The sequence below is a fragment of the Brassica napus genome, chromosome A6 (assembly GCF_020379485.1).
Source record: "Brassica napus cultivar Da-Ae chromosome A6, Da-Ae, whole genome shotgun sequence".
Taxonomy (NCBI): domain Eukaryota; kingdom Viridiplantae; phylum Streptophyta; class Magnoliopsida; order Brassicales; family Brassicaceae; genus Brassica; species Brassica napus.
Window position 1 is genome coordinate 9,315,403 of NC_063439.1, and position 20,333 is coordinate 9,335,735.

The 20,333-nt window shown below is 37.2% G+C and overlaps 3 protein-coding genes across 3 annotated transcripts; 2 read left to right on the plus strand and 1 right to left on the minus strand.

Annotated features, from left to right (window-relative positions):
- Positions 1-12: 12 nt before the first annotated feature.
- LOC106352498 (probable indole-3-pyruvate monooxygenase YUCCA11) lies at positions 13-2,065 on the plus strand. The gene is made up of 2 exons (XM_013792121.2): positions 13-1,814; positions 1,901-2,065. The coding sequence occupies exons 1-2, from the start codon at positions 756-758 to the stop codon at positions 2,063-2,065; spliced, it is 1,224 nt and encodes a 407-aa protein (XP_013647575.2). The 5' UTR covers positions 13-755.
- Positions 2,066-2,145: 80 nt separating this feature from the next.
- Positions 2,146-4,111, minus strand: LOC106347357 (carboxyvinyl-carboxyphosphonate phosphorylmutase, chloroplastic). The gene is made up of 7 exons (XM_013786881.3): positions 3,774-4,111; positions 3,603-3,676; positions 3,370-3,452; positions 3,116-3,140; positions 3,001-3,020; positions 2,717-2,872; positions 2,146-2,639 (listed from the first exon to the last, which is right to left on the minus strand). The coding sequence occupies exons 1-7, from the start codon at positions 4,058-4,060 to the stop codon at positions 2,274-2,276; spliced, it is 1,011 nt and encodes a 336-aa protein (XP_013642335.2). The 5' UTR covers positions 4,061-4,111; the 3' UTR covers positions 2,146-2,273.
- Positions 4,112-6,756: 2,645 nt separating this feature from the next.
- LOC125609916 (uncharacterized protein At3g43530-like) lies at positions 6,757-8,806 on the plus strand. The gene is made up of 4 exons (XM_048781530.1): positions 6,757-6,879; positions 7,198-7,893; positions 7,985-8,179; positions 8,336-8,806. The coding sequence occupies exons 1-4, from the start codon at positions 6,757-6,759 to the stop codon at positions 8,804-8,806; spliced, it is 1,485 nt and encodes a 494-aa protein (XP_048637487.1).
- The last annotated feature ends 11,527 nt before the right edge of the window (positions 8,807-20,333 follow it).

The window sequence follows — 20,333 nt, forward strand, 5'->3', positions numbered from 1 at the left end:
GGGAGTATATCTTAAAAAATGCATAATAACAAAAATAAAAGACAAACTTCGTTCTTTGGTCAACACGTGATTTTAAGTTTTTGATAGACAATCAGCTTTTATCTTGTTGATAGCGATACTACCAGCTAATATGACATATATTGAGTTTTATACAATAGGCCTTACTATTGGCCAACGTTTGTCCAGCCAATTTGGTTAAGTGTTATCGCGGTGATACGATAATTACGCGGACTTGAGTTGTAATTAAGATGCTTTCAAGTCCCTATTAACGAGTATAATAGATACCATGATTCACCTAAAGTAGTTTTTTCATGTAGGACGGTCATTAATGAACACTGGCTTAACACTTAACAGCTTTGAATGTCAATCTCAGAGGACACTAATAAAAACCGACAGTAAGCAACACTCTGTCTCCTAATCATTGTATATCCCTACTTATAGTCATATAGATAGAGCTTCATTTTCCGTACATATACAACTTTTTAATGGTCTCCTGGATATAATTTCCTTAAAAATAATTAACTGAAAATGTAATTAATAACTAGTGAGTAATTAAGGAAAGCTTAAAATGACGACCGTGTGTTGACTCAGTTCAAGATTACTTCCACATAGCAAATCACTTACCATAATAGCAAAAACAACAAAGACTATAAGCTTGCCAACATATCCTATGATTCACTTCTTAGAACTAGTCAAACTTATAACTTAGGAATGTACGTAACTCCAATCATTTAATCACCCAAGGACTTTCAGTGATGTATATATATAAAGCACACTCCAATCCAGTCCTTGACAGTACAGCATTGCAATTGCGTTACACTACGACACTAACAAAAACAAAAATGGAGAACGAAATGATCAAGACTCAGGCTCTCATAATCGGTGCAGGACCAGCCGGTTTAGCTACATCAGCCTGTCTAAACCGGTTGAACATACCGAACATAGTGGTGGAAAGAGAGGAATGCAGTGCCTCTCTCTGGAAAAGAAGGTCTTACGATTGTCTCAAGCTTCATCTCGCCAAGCACTATTGTCAACTCCCTCACATGCCTTTCCCTCCAAACACTCCTACCTTCGTCTCCAAGTCAGGTTTCATCACTTACCTTGACGAATACGCCACACGTTTCAACGTAAGCCCTAGGTACAACCGCAACGTCGAATCCGCGTATCTCAAAGATGGTAGATGGATCGTGGAGGTGGGGAAAGGAGCGGAGAGAGAGGTTTACTCGGCGGAGTACTTGGTCGTGGCGACGGGAGAGAACAGCGAAGGCGTGATCCCGGAGATTCCGGGGCTTGTGGAGAGCTTCCAAGGTGAGTATTTGCACTCAAGCGAGTACAAGAACGGTGAGAAGTTCGCCGGAAAACGTGTTTTAGTCGTCGGAAGTGGAAACTCCGGGATGGAGATTGCTTATGATGTGTCCAAGTGGGACGCTGATGTCTCCCTCGTCGTTCATAGCCCTGTACACGTGCTGACGAGAGAGATCGTACGGATCGGTATGTGGCTGCTCAGGTTTTTCCCGGTAAAGTTAGTCGACCGTTGGTGTCTCTTACTCGCGAAGCTGAGGTTTGGTGATACTTCGAGATATGGGCTTATCAGGCCTACTAAAGGCCCATTTATGAACAAGATTGTCACCGGCCGGTCGCCTACTATCGACGTCGGCTGCGTCGACGAGATAAAAGCCGGCAAGATTGAGGTTGTGCCCTCTATTAAGCGTATAGAAGGGAAGAAAGTGGTGTTCGTTGATGGAAACACCAAAAGAGTCGACTCTATTGTCTTTGCAACAGGTTACAAGAGCAGCGTTTCAAAATGGCTTCAGGTATGTTTTTTTGCAACTTAAGATAAATGTCTTAATGGCTTGGCTACAGTATGTTCTTGTTTTAATGTGCTCTGATGTGACTACAGGTTAACGATGGAGACTTGTTCGACGAGAATGGGATGCCGAAAGGAGAGTTACCGGATCATTGGAAGGGGAAGAACGGCTTGTACAGCGTTGGATTTGGGAGACAAGGCTTGGCTGGTATCACAAGAGATGCTCAGAACGTTGCTAGAGACATTGCTTCTCTCTGATTTTTAAGAGAAGCGTGAACAAGCTCTTCAACTAAATCATAACTTTTTAAGTTTTAAAAAAAGTCAAGACTCTTCTGTAATTCTTAGAAGAAGTTGACATTAGTCTCTTATTAAAAATATGCTAACAACATAAAAGCATAATGTTATTACATAGCAAGTGAAAAAAAGAAGATTAACATTATTGATAAACACACACGAATCTCATGGTTTAGTTGTTTGTGCCAAGAGCGTTTCTGAGGTTAGAGTACTTAGTTTCGAGCTCATACCATTCACCCAAGTTAACCAAACGATTAAACTCCTCGAAAGTAATCATCTTTTCCAAATGGTCTTTGGTGGTTCCTTTTTCCTTGAGGATCTTGAGGACGTCCACAAGAGCTCGAGTTGATGCGTAGAGTGAGGTAAGCGGGTGAGCGATCAAATGAAAGCCCATTTCTTTAAGCTCATCAGGTGTATGCAATGGCGTGCGCCCACCTTCAAGCATGTTACAGAGTCTGTAACCTTTTGTTCGCTTTCCGATCTCCTTAAGCTCATCGTCGTCTCTTGGTGCCTCAACAAAGGAAGCATCAGCTCCTGCCTGCAGATTTATCCATTATATCATTTTAAAAGTTAAAAGCTTAGAGTGTTATCAACATAATATGATTAAGTGTTGACCTCCATGTAGAGATTAGCACGGTCAATGGCGTCTGAAAGCCCTGTCTTTGCAGACAGAGCACGCGCATCAGTCCTAGCGATGAGGAAAAAGTCGGAATCTCCAATGGCGTCTCTGGCTGATGCTATTTTAGCAGCGTGCTCCTCTGCAGGTATGACCTGTTCTTCCCCCAAGTTAGAAGCCAAATGTCCAGAACTTAGAACCCCACATCTATTAGGAATATAAATAAAACCATCTGCACTCTTTGAGTTTTATTAGGAGCAAAGGATGAAAGTGAAACCAATACCTCTTTTCCACGCATATGTCCTACACGAAAGACAATAGAGAGTAATATAAAGAGTTAATAGCTTATATCTATGCGGAGAGAGGAAGAAGAAGAAGAAGATGATGATGTCTCTTACCACACCTCTTTGGCCATGCCTGATCCTGCACAATAACACCCCAAAGTAACATTAGTAAAAGTCAAGACTGACAGAAGGAAGAAACTGTCTCGGGGTTACTCTAATGAACCCCAATTAATATATCACAAGAGAGTAACAAAAGACGACTATATATGACCAGGCTAATTAACATTAAAAATACATTAAAACATAACAGAGTTAGAATCATTAGAGATTCATTCAAACATCACTAGAAGTTTGAAAATAGTTTTTACCTCAAGGAAGCAACCAGCAGCACCAGCTGCGATTAAGTCCTTAACGGTTCTTTGAACATTGAGTGCATTGCCTCCACCAGTATCTGCAAAAAAATGTCAAATAACCAAATCTTTAAAAAACTCTCATGAATAACATGATACAACTTCTCATATATAAGCATTTTAGATAACAGCTCAGATATAATAAATAAAAAAACATATTTTGTTTTGATGTTTCAAATTCTAAGACTTGCCTGCATCTGCAAGGATGGGTATGCCTGGAGCAGCGGAACAAACCGATCTAGCTGCTGCTGCCATCTCCGGCGGTCTGTCAAAACGACAGAATAAAACAAATAAAACGACAGAAGAAGTAGCTTCGGTCTAAAAAAGACAAGTGAGTAACTAAAAAGGCAGAGAGGCTTTACGTTATCAAACCGAAATCCGGTTTTCCCAAAATAGAGGCGGAGAGAGCGTAACCGGAGATCAGCGCGGCGGAGAATCCGGTCTGCTGCACTATAGCCGCCGACAATGCGTCGTAGACACCGGGAATGAGCACTGCGCCTTGCTCTTCGATCAGACGGTGGACACGCGACTGCATTCTCACCGTCGGATAAGCATATCTGACGGCGCGTGGGTTTTGCTTGGTTCTGGACGAGATTGAAGGGTTTGAGTAGCAGAGCTTAGTGGATTTAGCGGCCATTAACATCGACATTGTCCAAGGTTTTGATTCTCAGTGAAGAGTGAGTGAAGACAAGAAAATCAGTATCAACAAGATAAATAGGAAGAAGGATAAGTTACTGTGTCTGTAATGACATCACGTGTCGCATGTTTGTTAGCCTCTTAAACCATAGTTTAAACAAGATTAGCCTTGTGATTAATGTTGTTGGAAAAAAGTAATTAAAAAGCAGCGCTGCAGAGTCTATGGTTAGGTACGCGAACGCACGTGTGCTAGTGTTCATTTTATGGATGGTTGTGGTGGAGTTTTGCTCTCAATCACGTGGAGTAATGAGAAGTTAGTCTATGGGCCGAATATGGGCCTAAGAATATGTACCATGGAAAATTACAAACCAAAACCCAATACAAATCTGGTTTAGGTGAGAACTTTCATGTTTTCAATTTCTTACATACTTTAAACTTTGTATTCATTGAAAGACAAACAACACCAGCACTACATCTCACAACAACCGTTCTTTTTCAATCTAAAATATACGGTAATGATATATTTATATGTATATGCTTCTTCTTTGTTCTGCTTTTCTTTCTCATCTGGTTTTGGTATTGAAGAATAAGTTCATTTGGAGAATGAAGACGCGGAAACTTTAGAAAAATAGATAAATGAAATTCTATGTAGATTTGATAAAAAAAAAAGGTCTATGTAGACAACAGGCACGTATTTGGATTTTTCATAAGTTTATCCAATCGACTAGTGCAAAATTTACGTAGATTTGTCTTATAACTTTCTGCAAGTATTATTATATTAATAATGACTAAATTATTAGAGCTTTTGAAAATCATGGGACATGCTGTCCGGAGACTAATGAATATGAAACCAAAGCACAATTTTTTTTACATAGCGCGTCCGTATTGGCATGTGTGTTTAGGACCAAACATCCCACTCCTTAGTGAATATCATTTCTTAATTCATTAAACTAAACAGGAAGAAATAAACCTTATTAGCATGTGTACTAGTGTACCACCCGTTTCACTTCAGCATATTACCTATAAGGTTCGATTAGCGAATTGGTATCGTCTCCGTAATTTATCAAAGACTTTTCTTATAAAGTACAAAAATATCTGAACGTATGAGGCTATAGAATTGGGTGAAATAACCAAGATTTAATACATAGCTACAAGTGAAAAACTCAAGTTGAATTTATAACAAGCTATCCAGCAATCTTGAATCCTAAATCATACTTTTGTTAAACTTCAGTTACGCGTGTAAATGAATACATAATTAAACTGCAGAAGATTATTCCATCCACACTTTACTATTTCGTCAAAAGAAAAAAAAAACATTCATCAGCCAACTAGCAAGCAACATCATTTGCTTAAAGAAACTTCCATTTGAATTCCAATGGTAATAATCACACTATAGCACAGGAAGCACATTTCGTCAATGACATTTCGTCAATGGAATGTATAATATACAGTGCTGAGATAATAGTAATTAATACAATATATATAGTGGAAATTAAGGTTATATTGTAACAATTGGAAATAGAAGTTACGTAGTGGATAAGATTGAGACTTGAGAGAGAAGAAGTCTTCCTATGTGGGTATTGCGAGGATAAGGTTGATAAAGACCTTGTCAATTGTTAAGTAACTTCACCATATTTAATTTTAAATACACTATTCTTCTTCCTAGTAAAAAGAAAATAAGCAAACTGTGATTAGATTCTTTACACATTGATTTACGATCATTACTTATATACGTTAAACGAGGCATCTCCTCTGGAGCCCCCAAATATAAAAAGGCAATCTCAGAAAGATACCTATATTAACAGAAAGATAAATATTTATTTTTAAAATCGAAAATGCGGAAATGACAAAAACCCTGGAATAAATGAAGTATTTACAAGTTGTACAAGGGTATAACCCATCTGCAGTGATCCGACCCGGATGTATAGTCAATTCAATTGAACCAAATCGTTGAACCGTTTAACCAATCCCTGGAAACCAAACCAATCCCTCAAAACCAAACCTATCCTTCGAAACCAAACCAAATCTGTCGGTTTTATTAAACCCTTTACAATTTCCCTAAATCCTCCAATTGATTAATTCATTCGACTTCATTTCTCCCCTCCCATTTCTCCCCCTCTTTTCACTCCACTTTAAACGAGAAGAAACCCTAGTTTTGAAAATCAATCGGTGAGTTCAGAGGAGCCAACAACGATTACGATATGGTGGTCGAAACGAGAGGAGGGGGTAAGAGGAAGGATAATCCAACGAAGGAAGAGGTTCGGAAAGTGAAGTTTGTAAAGACGACCTCCGATAATATTGAGAAGACGACGACGGAGAATGTTGAATCGACGGGAACGGCAAAGACGACGGAGATTGTTGACTCGAGGGATAAGACGACGGATGTCTCGACGGAGGTGACGACGGATGTCTCGACGGAGAAGATGACGGATGTCTCGGCGGAGAAGACGAATGAGGACGCGAGGGAGAGTACGGCAGAGATAACGGAGGCGAGTGATGTGGCTTTAGAAACTGCTCTGGCGACAATGAACAAAGGTCCTGCTGGCCCATCTCCTCCAGCTCCTCCAGCAACTCCGACGATTGGGACTGAATCTGAAGAAGAAGAGAATGAGGAAACCCCTTCTTCTGGAGATGAAGAGAATCAGAAAGCCGGTTCTGGAGAGGAAGAGAATGATCATGACGACCGTTCCGATGATTCTAGCTAGGAGAATGAAGATGCTGAAGAAGAACAAGAAGAAGCAGATGAGAAGGAAGATACTGAAGGTTCTGGAGAAGGAAATGGTGACAGAGAAGGAAATGGAGACGGAGAAGGAAAGGATAATGAGAATGAAGGTTCTGAAGAAGAAAATGACCGAGAAGAGTTAGCAAATGTAGACGACAATGAGAATCCACCTGAACCCGGGAATCCAACTGAACCAGAGGTAACAAATTTTCAATTGAGTGTGTTAATGCTAGTAATACTAAGGGAAGTATAGGAATAACATGTTAGTTTTGGTAGAGATAAACTGAAATTGTGTCAACGGATATAACTTGGATATAACTTGGATATAGCTAACTTGGATATAACTTTAGTATGACTTGGATATAACTTTGGTATAACGTGGTGAATACTTTGGTATAACATGGTGAATACTTTGGTATAACTTGCAGGGTTTGAATGAAAATGTGGCAATCGAGGCAACCAAACCAACCAGCATGTTCTTCAAGCCAACCGAGTACAAAAAAAAAATAAAGCTAGGGACAAGGTGTATGATAGCTAGCGCGATTAAGACGCTAAAAAATCTGAAACCCAAGCTGTCTAACGCGGAGATGAGCTGGTTCACAGAGCATCCTCAATTCAGACACATTTTCCACATGAAGATAGAGACTAACCACAGGGTTCAGGGAATGTGGATGTTGTTGTTGCGTACTGCTGGTATCGAGAAGCTGAGAGAAGTGTGGTTCATTGTGAATGGGATTCCAATCCGTTACGGGCTGAGGGAACATGGTTTGATATCTGGGCTATTCTGCCAGAACTATCCTCTCGGCTACAAAGAGCTTGGTGGGACGAGGTTCGTTGATCGTCATTTCAAGGAAGGAGAACCGAGAAGGTTAGAGGATGTTAAGAAGAAGCTGGTGAACATGGGACCCCACAAAGACAGACTGAAGATGGCGGTTCTATTCTTCTTAGCTTCAGTTGTTTGTGCGCAAACGAAGGTTGGACACAAGGCTAATGATGTATTGGAGGTGTTCCAGAGAGCAGTGGATGATCTTGAGTACTGCAAGTCCTTTCCGTGGGGGAGATTTTCCTATGATTACATGCTGAAGGAGATCTCTCACACAATGAAGCATTATGGCCGCTACCAGGTTTCTGTGTTCCATTAGAGGTATGCAAAATCCCATTAAACCAGTCTGACAGCATTGTTGTTTACTAATGCAAAAATGTTGTGTGTAACAGCTTCTTGCATTCGAGGCAATTCCGAAGCTAGGAATAGCGTTCAGAGAGACTGTGGTTGGAGCTGGTCGCGACTGTCTGAGGATGTGCAAGTCCTACTTTAAACGAAATGGAATGACAGGGGTGTCACTTTCTGTGATAAACAAGGAACTGGGTAACACAACTATAAGTCTTCCTGTGAACTGTGGTAGAACTAGGGTAGGAATAAAGTGAAACTGTGGTAGAAGTAAGGTAGTACTAGAAAGGGAACTAGGGTAGGAATAAAGTGAAACTGTGGTAGAAGTAAGATACTACTTATTTTCTTTTTAGACATTAGAAATTGCTAAGTTTTAAAATTATTTATGTGTGTGACAGGATATTGACAGCATCATCCCCACCAAAACTTCACGAGAAGATAGCCTTTTGGATGAGATTATGGAAGATGAAGACGATGTTGATCAATCTGATATAGCTGTGGACAGTTGGGAGAAGTGTCTGGATGCAGGGCAGAAAGTTTTTTTTAAAGACATGTTCGACGAAGATGTAGCTGGACGTGAAAAACAGCCAGAACCAATTGAAGATGCAACAGGGGATGGAGTACAGGTAGGTGAGCAGTCTATTCAGCTGGGAGATGTTATGAATGTGCTGAAAAAAACAATGAAACTGATGAGGAAAATTGACAAGAAAGTTGACCAGCTGGATGGGAGATTGACCCCGCTTGAGAAGTTTGTCAAGGAAGCACAAGGCAAAGTAGTAGAGGTTGAAGAAGCAGAATCACAAGGAAAAGGCAAAAGAAAGAAAACCCAGAAGTCTATGGGGAAAGGCAAAAAACAGAAAACCAAGTGAAGTCGAGTGGAGTTGAGTGAAACAAAGTCTGTGGATGTTTTATGTTAAATCGTTTTTTTTTGTTAAAGAAAAACGAAGTCTGAATGTTTATCTTGATTGTGATGTGGATTTACAACTTTAACTATGTTATGAATATAATATTAGTGTTGTAATATTGTTATTAGATTTGTCTCGTTTTAGGTGAATGATAATTATATGACATATTACCAATTGAAATGAAATCCACTAAGCCAACACTCAAGACAAACAAAGTTCTTAACATAACCACATAATAAGTCTAACATTAGATAAGATTCAAAGACTTAACAGAACAAACCTAGTAGTACTTATACAAGTCTTAACAGAACAAAAAAAAAGACTTGTAACCGAAACTGGAAATAGATAGGGAATACAAAGCAAAGTTCTTATTTTTAGCACATCCATAGTAAGAACTTGAGATTTGAGAATCTCATGGACGAGAGGTAGAGGTAATAATCCTCTTAAGCTTAGCAATCTCTTCAGCCATATCATTCACCTCCATCTTTAGGCGCCTCACTTCATCCTCAACACCAAAAGCCCATGGCTGACGAAAGTGCATCCCATCATCCTACACAGTTTCACGCATAGTATAACTCAGTTTTACCCAGAGTATAACTAGGTTTCACTTAGTAGGATTAAAACAGTTTTACCCAGAGTATAACTAGGTTTCACTCAGTATAACTAAGTCTCACTAAGTTTAATTAAATTTATTTTACCCAGAGTATAACTAAGTTTAACTTAGTTCTACAAAGAAGGAAATTACCTCATAATTCTTGTAGGTGAAGTACCTACTCCCAGGCAAGGTATCGAAATCGTGGCGATACTTAGGATTTGGAGAAACATATGTCTTGATTTCACCGCTACATGGACAACGGGTAGGAATTCCATACTGGACGTCGCAAATGTAGCCTAACATGTCGTAGTGTTTCTTCATGTCCTTCATCTCTTTGTACGGGTGAGTCATCGTCAGTAGAGGGAATTTTGAAATAGATAAGATGAAGGAGGGAAGAGTGTGAGGAGTGTGAGGAGGAGGAGGAGTGGAGTAGATAAGATGAGGAAGGGAGGTCGGTAGATATCAACGAGATGAGAAGAGAGTAAAGAGAGAGAGGAGAGGATTTGTCTCAGAGGAGAGAGAAAGAGAGAAATAATTGACTAAAGTGAGACAGAGCACAGTAGACGAGACGAGACGGAGAGCAGAGAGGGAGTCTACTTTTTGACCGAAATAATTGAGATTTTTAGAATATTATCGATTAGGCGCGAAATTTTTTTTAGTTTCCCCCCCCCCCCCCCCCCCCCCCAAAATATTTGCTCATAGTTATACTGAAGTCTCAGGTGTTACCAAATTTCTTCATAGTTCTATTTTTCGTGATTTCAACATTTTTTAGTTTTACGTATAATTTAAATTGGTTAAGAAGGTTTTACTTGTTATTTTCCCTTATTACCATTCAAGTTTAACTGATAATTGCAAGAATATTTTCGAAAGCAGGAGAATTGTAGAATAGTCCTTTGTAAGCTGCTCTTATTAAGAAAATGAACTTGGAAAGACTATACAATGCATAATAGAAAATGTGATGACGATGAATTAGTTTAGTTTTTTTCACTAATATAATTTCAGGAGGAGTTTCTGTTGATGAATTAGGGGAGTAGTGAAGTGAATGTGTTTGTGCATTAACAATTTTGTGTTGGATTAGAGGGGATGATGTCAAGTAAATATCTGTTATTTACGATCATAGTAACACCTTGTTTTACTAATTTTCCGTAGTTTTCCATAGTTGCAACATAAGTTCGACAGTGCACAAACTTAGAAAATACATAGGTTCCAATACAGGGAAACATAAGTAAGTAAACTTAAAATAAAACTTTCTCACACCATTAAACGTAGAGATTTTGAAAGTCTCTAACAATTTCCTCTTCTTGTTGGATCCTCTCCAAATTAATTGTGAGTTCTGCAATGGTTTGGTTTAACTGCTCGATCACCCTACTCTTCTCTTGGATCTCATCTCGGGCTTCAATCAAAGCCATTTTTTGCCATTCTGTACCATCTTCTACATCAAACCATCTGAAGTAGTTGCATCCATTTTTCTCCTGCCAAAAATTCCATTGTAAATAATTTCTTTATTTTTCAATCTTGGATCACAATTTTTATCATCAGCTGGGATACCTTATAACGCGGACAGCCATAAAATCGTCGCCCCGGGTTCTTGTCTGTCCAAGCTTGTCTTATTTCGGCATCTAAGCGACAGAAACACAATTTTCTCGCAGAATTTTCCCTTCTCCTTGACGAACCCGAACCATCTCCTTGCATATTCGATATTTTGTCCTCAGAAATTAAGCAGAAGAGTCTCGAGAGAGAAAAGTGAGAGAAGAGAGAGAGAGAAGATGGAGAATTTATATCATTTATTGGATATATAAAAAACCAAATTCGGGTATATTCAGGAACAATTATACTTAGTTATACCAAGGTTCTCAGTAGTTGTCCAAACCCGATTAAAATTAACAACAACAACATTCCAAGTTCAACATACCAAAAGCAACATAGCAAAAGCAACATAGCAAAAGCAACATTCCAAGATTTAGTTTGTTTCACTTGGAGGATTAGAACGCATTCCAAACAACAGCCAATTAAAACCAAAATTTGTTCTCGCTCGCCTTACGTTTTGTGTCCTTTTACGCCGTTCTCCAACTGATGGATTCCTATTAACCTTTTTCCTTCCCTTCCTTGTCAGCTTTTTCGGAGGTATGATCTGGAGCTCTTTGATGTGATCCGGTACAATCCATTCAGACTTGTCCGGCACAGAATAAATGGTCCTGTAATAAGCCATTTCCCAAAGTTCTGTCCAGTAATACTTTGAGCACAACTGATGATACTCTATGTTGACCTCACGTCGACGACCATTAGCATCAGGAACCTCAAGGAAATATAAGTAAGCAACAAGTCCGTGAAGACAATGATACTTTTCATAATCAAATACCTTGCAGCTACACGACTTCGCTATCAAATTCACCAAATAAACCTTCCCATTGTCAGTGTCGGTAACCTCGTACTCAAGATCATAACTATTCAGCTCACGCACTGGCGTTTTCTCAGCTTTGCCCCATAAGTTGTGCAAATGGATCTCAACCAGAGGAACCAGTTTGGTATCAAGTGATCCAGACACGGCGTCCTTCCGATGTTCATTAAGCCAGTCAGATATTTTTTTGAAGATTGTATCCAACAATGGTATCAAGGCATACCTCCTTGCGTCCCTAAACGCGCCATTCATCGACTCCACACTGTTGCTAGTGTCCAAGTTGTATCTACAACCTGGAAAGTAAACCCTAGCCCAAGTTGCCCTGTTAGTGTTCTCCTCCAAATACTTGCAGGCTGAAGGATATCTCACCTTAAAAGATGCATAAGCAGCCTCGAACTCAGGCACTGTGTAATACGTAGCCAACTCCATAAATCTCCATGGCACTACGGCTTTGATGGTGTTATAAGCATGGTTTCTCACATTCTGAGCTCGAAGCCATATACAATGGCCATGGTGAGATTGTGGATACACATTAGCTACAACAGTGATGAGGCTCTGATTTCTATCGCTCATAAAAACTATTTCAGAAGAGTCCGGTATAACAGTTTTGAGCATCTCGAAAAACCAAGTCCAACTAGCATTATTCTCACCGTCAAGTACCGCAAACGCGAGGGGATAATGGTGACGATTAGGATCTTGAGCTTTAGCACATAATAGTACCCCACCATATCCGTTCTTCAAAAATGTAGCATCCACAAGAATCACTTTCCTCATGGCCTTAAACCCTTCAATGCAAGCTCCTAAAGCTATGAAAAGGTACTTGAACTTACCTGCCTCATCCAACTTCACCTCTGTTGTTGTTCTGGAATTAACCTGCTCTAACAAGTACAAGTAGCTAGGCAACATCTTGTAGCTGTCTTCTGAATTACCTCGCAACTCACGTATAGCTAGATTTTTCCCTCTCAAGGCTGTGGAGTAAGATACTGATACACCCAGCCTTAACTTAATTAAGTCTATGATATCTCTCGGAACAGGAGTCATCAGTTTTCCAGGATATTCCTCATTCAAAAAAGTTGCAACTAATTCTGCAGATCCTTTCCTCTTGCTGTTGCAGCTATTACTTTGATTAGTCCGAGAGCACGTATGCACACCCCAGTACCTCCTAATAGAAAAAATTTCCGTCTCTCGAATCCTCGCAGCTCGCAATCCCCATTTACAGTTTGCTTCACAACATTTTAACACCAACCGTTTTCGATCAGATTTTTTAATAACATAACGAAAGTTGCAACCAAATGCAGCTCTATCCACCACCTCTTGAAGTGATCTCTTGTTTGGAAATTCCTGCAGAAGGTACAGACCCATAGCATCTCCCCATTCCTCTATAACTTGACTACATTTTACTAAAGGTAGCTGCTCAACATACATATTACCACTGCCATCCATATTAGCTGTGATGTCCTTCTCAGGAGCGGTTTCTGTCTCAGCTGCAGTTTCAGTCTCAGCTGCAGTTTCCGTCTCAGCTGCAGTTTCCGTCTCAGCTGCGGTTTCTGTCTCAGCTGCAGTTTCCGTCTCAGCTGCGGTTTCTGTCTCAGCGTCTGTTTCCATAAAATCATCATGTCTTCTTTCGTCATCATTCTCTACCTCTATCTGCTTCTTCTGTTGATCTGCCTCCCCGTTTTCTACGTACAGAATCAGGGCTTTAGGTCCGACTTCATCATCATTTCCCTGCAATGCTTGGTAATTCATACCAACAGAACTTTTGCACACTCTTGACACCACCTCTAACTGATCCGATACACTAGTCTCCTCCACTAACAAAAGACTTCTACGGTTGTCTTTATCAATTGTTATTAGGTAACCAAACAAATCCTCATCATCACAAATAGTTAGCTCTGCCTCACATCCAACCACCATCGGCATGTACCTCAGCACCAGTTTTACATTCCTTTCATTCAACGATAACTTTTTATACAACCTTTCTTCAAGCATTGCCAAAGTTATATCATCCACTGTTGTCTTCATGGTTACACTATAGACTCGATCTTTGAATTTGAAATGTATGCTCACGTGTTTCGACATTGTATCCTGCAAAAACAACAAATTCAAGTCACGGTTATACTAGTGTTATCTAGTTATCTACAGTTATACATATTATACTTGGGGAATTGCCACTAATACCACTTTGCTAATACCACTTTTCAACTTTACAATTTTCAACTTTACCATTAAAATTTTAATAGACAAAGTACAATTATACCCTTGAATAATTAAACCTAAATTACTCTCTTTCTCCCCCAATTCTAAATTTGAGAGTTCCCAGATTGATTTCGAATTTGACGGTAATCAAATCCGACGACACTGACGAGTTCTTCGGACGGCGCTGGCGAGTTCTCCGGCGGATTTGACGGTGCTGACGAATTCTCCGACGAAGCTGAAAAACTCTACAAGCTCAGGTGAACAAGACGATCTGTCACTTTCTCCTCCATTGAGAAATAATGACGATGGCGACGAGCGTTGATTCGCTTCTGGAGAAGCTCAAACAGGAGGAGCTTTACCTTTCCACCAAGTAATTGGGAATCCTTACATTCTCAGAGCCGCCAATTTCCTCCTCCAACTCGTGCTTCTCCTCTATCTTCTTCCTTTGTCTCTGTAAGTTTACCATTTACGCTTTTCATGTTTGTATGCGTGGAAACATGAGCTTTGCATTTTGCTTGAGTGGCTAGGATCTGAAACCTAATAAGGAATGATTTGGGAAAAAAGAAGTATCATTTTTTTATTTGAGTTTAGTACTCTGTGTACTGTATTGAGTTACAGCAAAATCATTATTTTTGGGAAGATTACGATGTGATGTTCTCAGATTTCTATTCTTAGTAATTAATTACAGAACAATGGAATATCTTTAGTGCTTAGATGAAAGACGTATATTGAGACTACTTATACTTTTGGCCACATTCTCTGACAATTTTGTTGCTTTTTAATAGGAATTAAGTTTGGTTAGGTTGGTGTTGAATGCCCTGCAAGGTGTTGAGTCTTCTCTTATTAGGATACATAAGCTCTCTTATGTATTATGCTCTGAGCCAGCTGATAGGACAACCCACCAAAGTCTGAGCTTGTGGCATCGGTTATCAAGCACTGACGCCTTGGGACAAATTCTTTGAAACATATGATGCTTTGGTTCTTTGGTCTTTCTTCTCCATAACTTCGTAGACCCATTTCATAAACTTCAAGTTGGAAGTTGAGGGACAGGGGGGAGCTGTAAAGTAGGTGAAAATGAAGAAGCCAATAACAAGAGCTGCTATACTCTTGTTAATCAGACTTTTGCTATTGCTGTGATAAAGGTTCTAGAAGGCTATATATCTGGTCTGGATATATTATGTGCATCTGCAGAACTGAGGCGTTCATCTAACATTGTGGTTTTATAAACCCATTATAAATTTTTATAAACCATTATAAATTCAGAAACCCCAAGTATCTCTCAATGAATCATCTCAATACTCAATTGTACCTTTTTATAAGGCCTTATAAAAGAAACTGTAAAAGAATGATGTTCTTTAATAAGCAAAGAAATGGTGGAAAGTTGGTTAATTTGGTGATTTATAAACTCTTATAAATAGATTTATAAACCTTGTAAATTAATTTATGAACACTTATAAATAAATGTAAAAACTCTTATAAATAGCTTATAAGTTCTTGTAAATAGTTTTATAAACTCTTTTAAATAGCTTTATAAATATTTATATATGTTTTAAAAACTTTATAGATGGTTGATACAAGGTTTTATAAGCTCTTATAAAATTTATAAGTGATTTTATAAAGGTAACCCGCTTGAAGAATTTATTACCATTTTTATATTTGTAAGGCCTTATAAAAGAAACCGTAAAACAATATATATATTTAGCCTTATGTTTTTATGTTTTCAGAGGGAAACACAATTTTCAAGAAGATTGGAGTTGCAGAAAGAGAGAAAAGACACGTGTTTTTATGTAATATATATGTTCTTGACACATATAAGAGAAACAAGACACATGTCTTTCTGTAATATATATGTGTAACATGTGTTCTTATAAGTGATTGTAAGGTGTAAATCATTTGTACTTTACATTTACTCTAGTTTCTTTTTTAAGAAAATTAGTAACAAGCATCTTCATGTATTTATATCACCGATTTTAATTTTTAAACTTATAATAGCTTTATGAATATTTTACTTCTAAATGTAAAGATTTATAAAATCTTATAAAAGATTTATAAACTCTTGAAAAAGATTTATTTTTCTTACAAATTGTGCGATGAAGATTATTAAATTCTTATAATATTTTTATAAACCCTTATATACAGATTTATAAGCCTCTATAAAATGTTATAAGACTTCATAAAATAATTACCTTCATAAACTCTTATAGACTGCAGTAGATATTTTATAAAGTATTACAAATCTATTTATAAACCTATATGAATCAATTTATACATTCTTGTAAATCAAAATAAAATATCCCAAGTCTACTGATTGCTTGAAGAGCTCATCAACTTGGTGCTCCCCAATCCGCCATGGCTCTATGATGATGATGCCTTCTACTCCTCTTGCTTGGCGGTTTGATTCAGCTGAATTCACACTCAAAGAAGACTATAACGATTTCTTTCTGAATGTATGTTTCTTAATGTCTCAAGAAGCATTCATCCTTCAGATTAAGTACTAGTAACAAGCAAGTATCTTTTAATAATGCGTCATTTCTTAATATACTTACAACGCTTTGTCATACACTTTATACCTGATTTCATGAAATAAAAAGTTGTAACACTTCAAAATACCACTAACCTGATTCTTCTGATATGTTTTTTGGCTGAATAGATATTTCTCTAACAGGTTAAAAAGACTCTCTAAACTATTTATAAATCTTATAATAAAGTCTTATAAAACCTTTATATTTTTTTGTAAACCCTATACAAACTCTTCAAAACCCATTAAAATCTTTTATAAACCCTTATAAATCTTTTTTTTGTCAACATTCTTTTCATTTAAGCCTCATGGGCTGAAATTATGGGCACAAGTCTTTCGGCTTAAAGCCCAACACTTTGATACACAAGATTAAATTTATAAAAATAAAGAACACGTGCATGTTTTATAAAGAGATGATGATACGTGGCAGATTCTGAGGCACATGTGGACAGCGAACAATGCTCCACCGCTTCAGACCCCACCGCTTCAGCTCCACGAAGAAGAAACCTCCTTTGTCGGACTTACAAATCTTATATGTCTTTATAAATGGTTTATAGACTCCTACAAATAATTTTACATACCCTTATAAATTATTTTATAATGGTGTATCAATTTTATAAATTATTTATATAAACCCTTATAAACTATTATACAAACCATTATAAGTTGTTTTATAAAGCTTTCTAAATGGTTATAGACTCTTTTAGTTGATTTATAAACCTATACAACTCTTATAATACCCCTTATAAATTGAATATATGCTTTCATAACATTTTTATAAACTTTTATTAATAGTTTATAAAATGCTTTTATAAACCCTTATAAATTATTTACATTCATCAATAATCATAGATCTACCCACATTAGTTGATCTGAGAAAGTGAACCATAGATCTTAGAGACTCTTACAAATAATTTATAAACATTTATAAATCGCTTATAAACTTACAAAAATGTTTTATAAACTTTTGTAAATGATTTATAAACTCTTATTTGCCCTTTAAATTTCTTTTCTCTTCACTTTTATCTTCTTTCATGTGTTATTGCTCTATATCATATACTGCAAAAAGTAAATCCACAAAATTTTGTTCCCATTAACTTTTCTTCTTTTTATATCCTTGCTGAACTAATTGTACAACACTGTCAAAATCTATGTCATTAAGATCTGGAAGCGTTGGGGTCACCAAATGTTTGTATTCCTTAGAGAATCCAAACATTGTATTAACCAAAAGATGTAACAAATAATAAACAAGTTTTATAAGTCTCCCAAATCTCTAATTTACAAATTTATAAAACCCATATAAAACTACATTTATAATCTTTTATAAAATGCTTCACATTATTGACCAAGACACCGATTGGATAATCACTTTTGGATTGTCTAGTGGATCTGTTCCAGCTTCATAAATCCTCAGAGGAATCACGAAGATGTGCAAAATTCATTGCTATCTAACTGCCTGACGAAATAAAAAGATAATGTTAACTTTTAATCGTGTAAAGATACGTTATCGAAGCATAATGTTCATGTATTTTGGTAACAGTCTTACAAAGAATATATGATAACACAACACAAGACTTCTCATGTTCACACGTTTATATGTTTTTCTATAGATATATACGATGAACTCTTGTTTAAGAACTTCTTTTATAACACCTTGTAAATCGTTGAGATGTATTATCAGCAATATCCTAAAACCCAGATTTATAAGAGGTTATAATTCCTTAATATGCAGTGTACTATTGGAAAATACCTCTCTTAAATCGACATGTTCAAATGAGAAGTCTGAAGCATCAATGATATGAACTTATTAAAACGATGATATGAACTTCTAATCGTGGTCTAAGATGGATAAGCATAGTGTTCATGTATTTCGACAAAAGTCTTACAAATAATATAGGATAACACAACAAAAAACTTCTTGAGTTCACACATTTATATGTATAGACATATACAACTCTTGTTAAAAATACTTCTTTTCTAGAACCCTGTAAATCGTTGAGTTGCATTATCAACAATAACCTAAAATCTAGATTTATAAGGGGTTATAATTCTTTAATATGCAGTGTTTTCTATCGATAATCTCTCTCTTAGCCAGAATCCTTCAGATGACAAATCCAAATTAAATGTATTCTATTTTTGGATAACAGAAAAGAGAAACCCCTAAAATTACTTAAAACCCAGATTTATAAATGGTTCTAAGTTGCCAAACTCAATATTCACTATCAAAACTGTTTCTTTTAGATCAACATGTTCAAATGAGAAGTCTAAAGCAATCTTGTTTGATTGTTTCATTGGAAACTTTTTCAGAAATTATAAGGAACCAAGATAGACAGAACTGTCACTAATCAGCCAAAAAAAAAAAACTAAATCAACATATTTGGAAGAAAGAGAGAAGCTAATTTAAAAAGTCTTACTTTCATAATTCATCGTAAAAAGAGCAATTGATACTAAAACACAAACTCGTTAAAGACATACACACTGAATTTCATGAAACGACGACGGCGGAGCTCGATGAAGAAGACGACGAACTCGTTAAAGACAGACACGGTGAAGCTCATAAATACAACAACGACATGTTTGAGGAAGACGAAAGAGAAGCTTGACGAAGAAGACGATGAACTCGTTAAAGACGGACACCGTGAAACTCATGAATACAGCGACGGCGGATCTCCACGAGTGAGAAGATAGATCTGAAAAGAGGTGTTTATGGTTGAAGATAAGGAAAGGTTAATTTAGTCTTTTGCCATTTAATGAAGAATGTATTTTTAAAAAAGTCCATTTAGTAGTGGTAAAAGTGAAAAGTGGTACACCACAAAGTGTATAATTGAAATTTCCCCTATATACTTCAATTATCAGTTCTACTAGTTTTACCAAGTTATGCTTCAACTACATATCAAATTGAGGTTTCAGGTACTATAGGCTCAAGAACCTCAACTCAACTCAACTCAATTCCATAGAGGCAACTCAAATCAATCAACCAACCATATGCTTTAATTAATTCACATTTCCAATTACACACCTTAAAAACAATTTTTATCCAATGCAGCTTGGGGAGGAGAACAACTAACCTGCATTCACCGGAGAATCCAACGATCGAGCTTTCTGGGGAGCTGAGAGATTTCTCGGGAGCTGCGAATTGAATTCGACGAGCTGGAATCGATCGAGCTTGGGGCGGACTCACGATGGGGGTAATTTATTTCTCGTTTTAATTTCATATTTTTTGTTTTATTTTAATTTTTATCTATTTAATTGACATTGAATCAGAATCATATAACCAAACCGCCCAATCTATAAATCCGCCATAACCAAAACCGAAATTTGTGCCGAACCAGAACCAGAACCCCTCCTCTCAACCCGACATCTCTGATTCCCTCAATTTTTGATTTTTCCATTTTTTTTATTTCACCCACAGAAGGGTATAAACGACATTTCGCGACTCATTAATGAATGAGGGGTATAGGTAGTTGATAGAGCCCATAGGAGATTTTCGAACTCACGTTTGGGGGCTCCAGAGGAGATGCCTCGCGTTAAACAGTCATGTTATTTGAAGATTTCTATATACAAATGGCCCATTAAACACCAGAAATTTGTACTATTTATAAATAGTAGTTCAATATTGCATATCCAATTCCACTTTTTATTCATTCTAAAATAAAATAAGATTGGAACAAAACTTATTACTACATAGTACTCATTTAAAAAAAGAAAAGTTAACATTAGGAATGCTCTAAATCACATAACTAATAAGCTACTATAACTGGTGCAAGATATAGTGCATCATTAT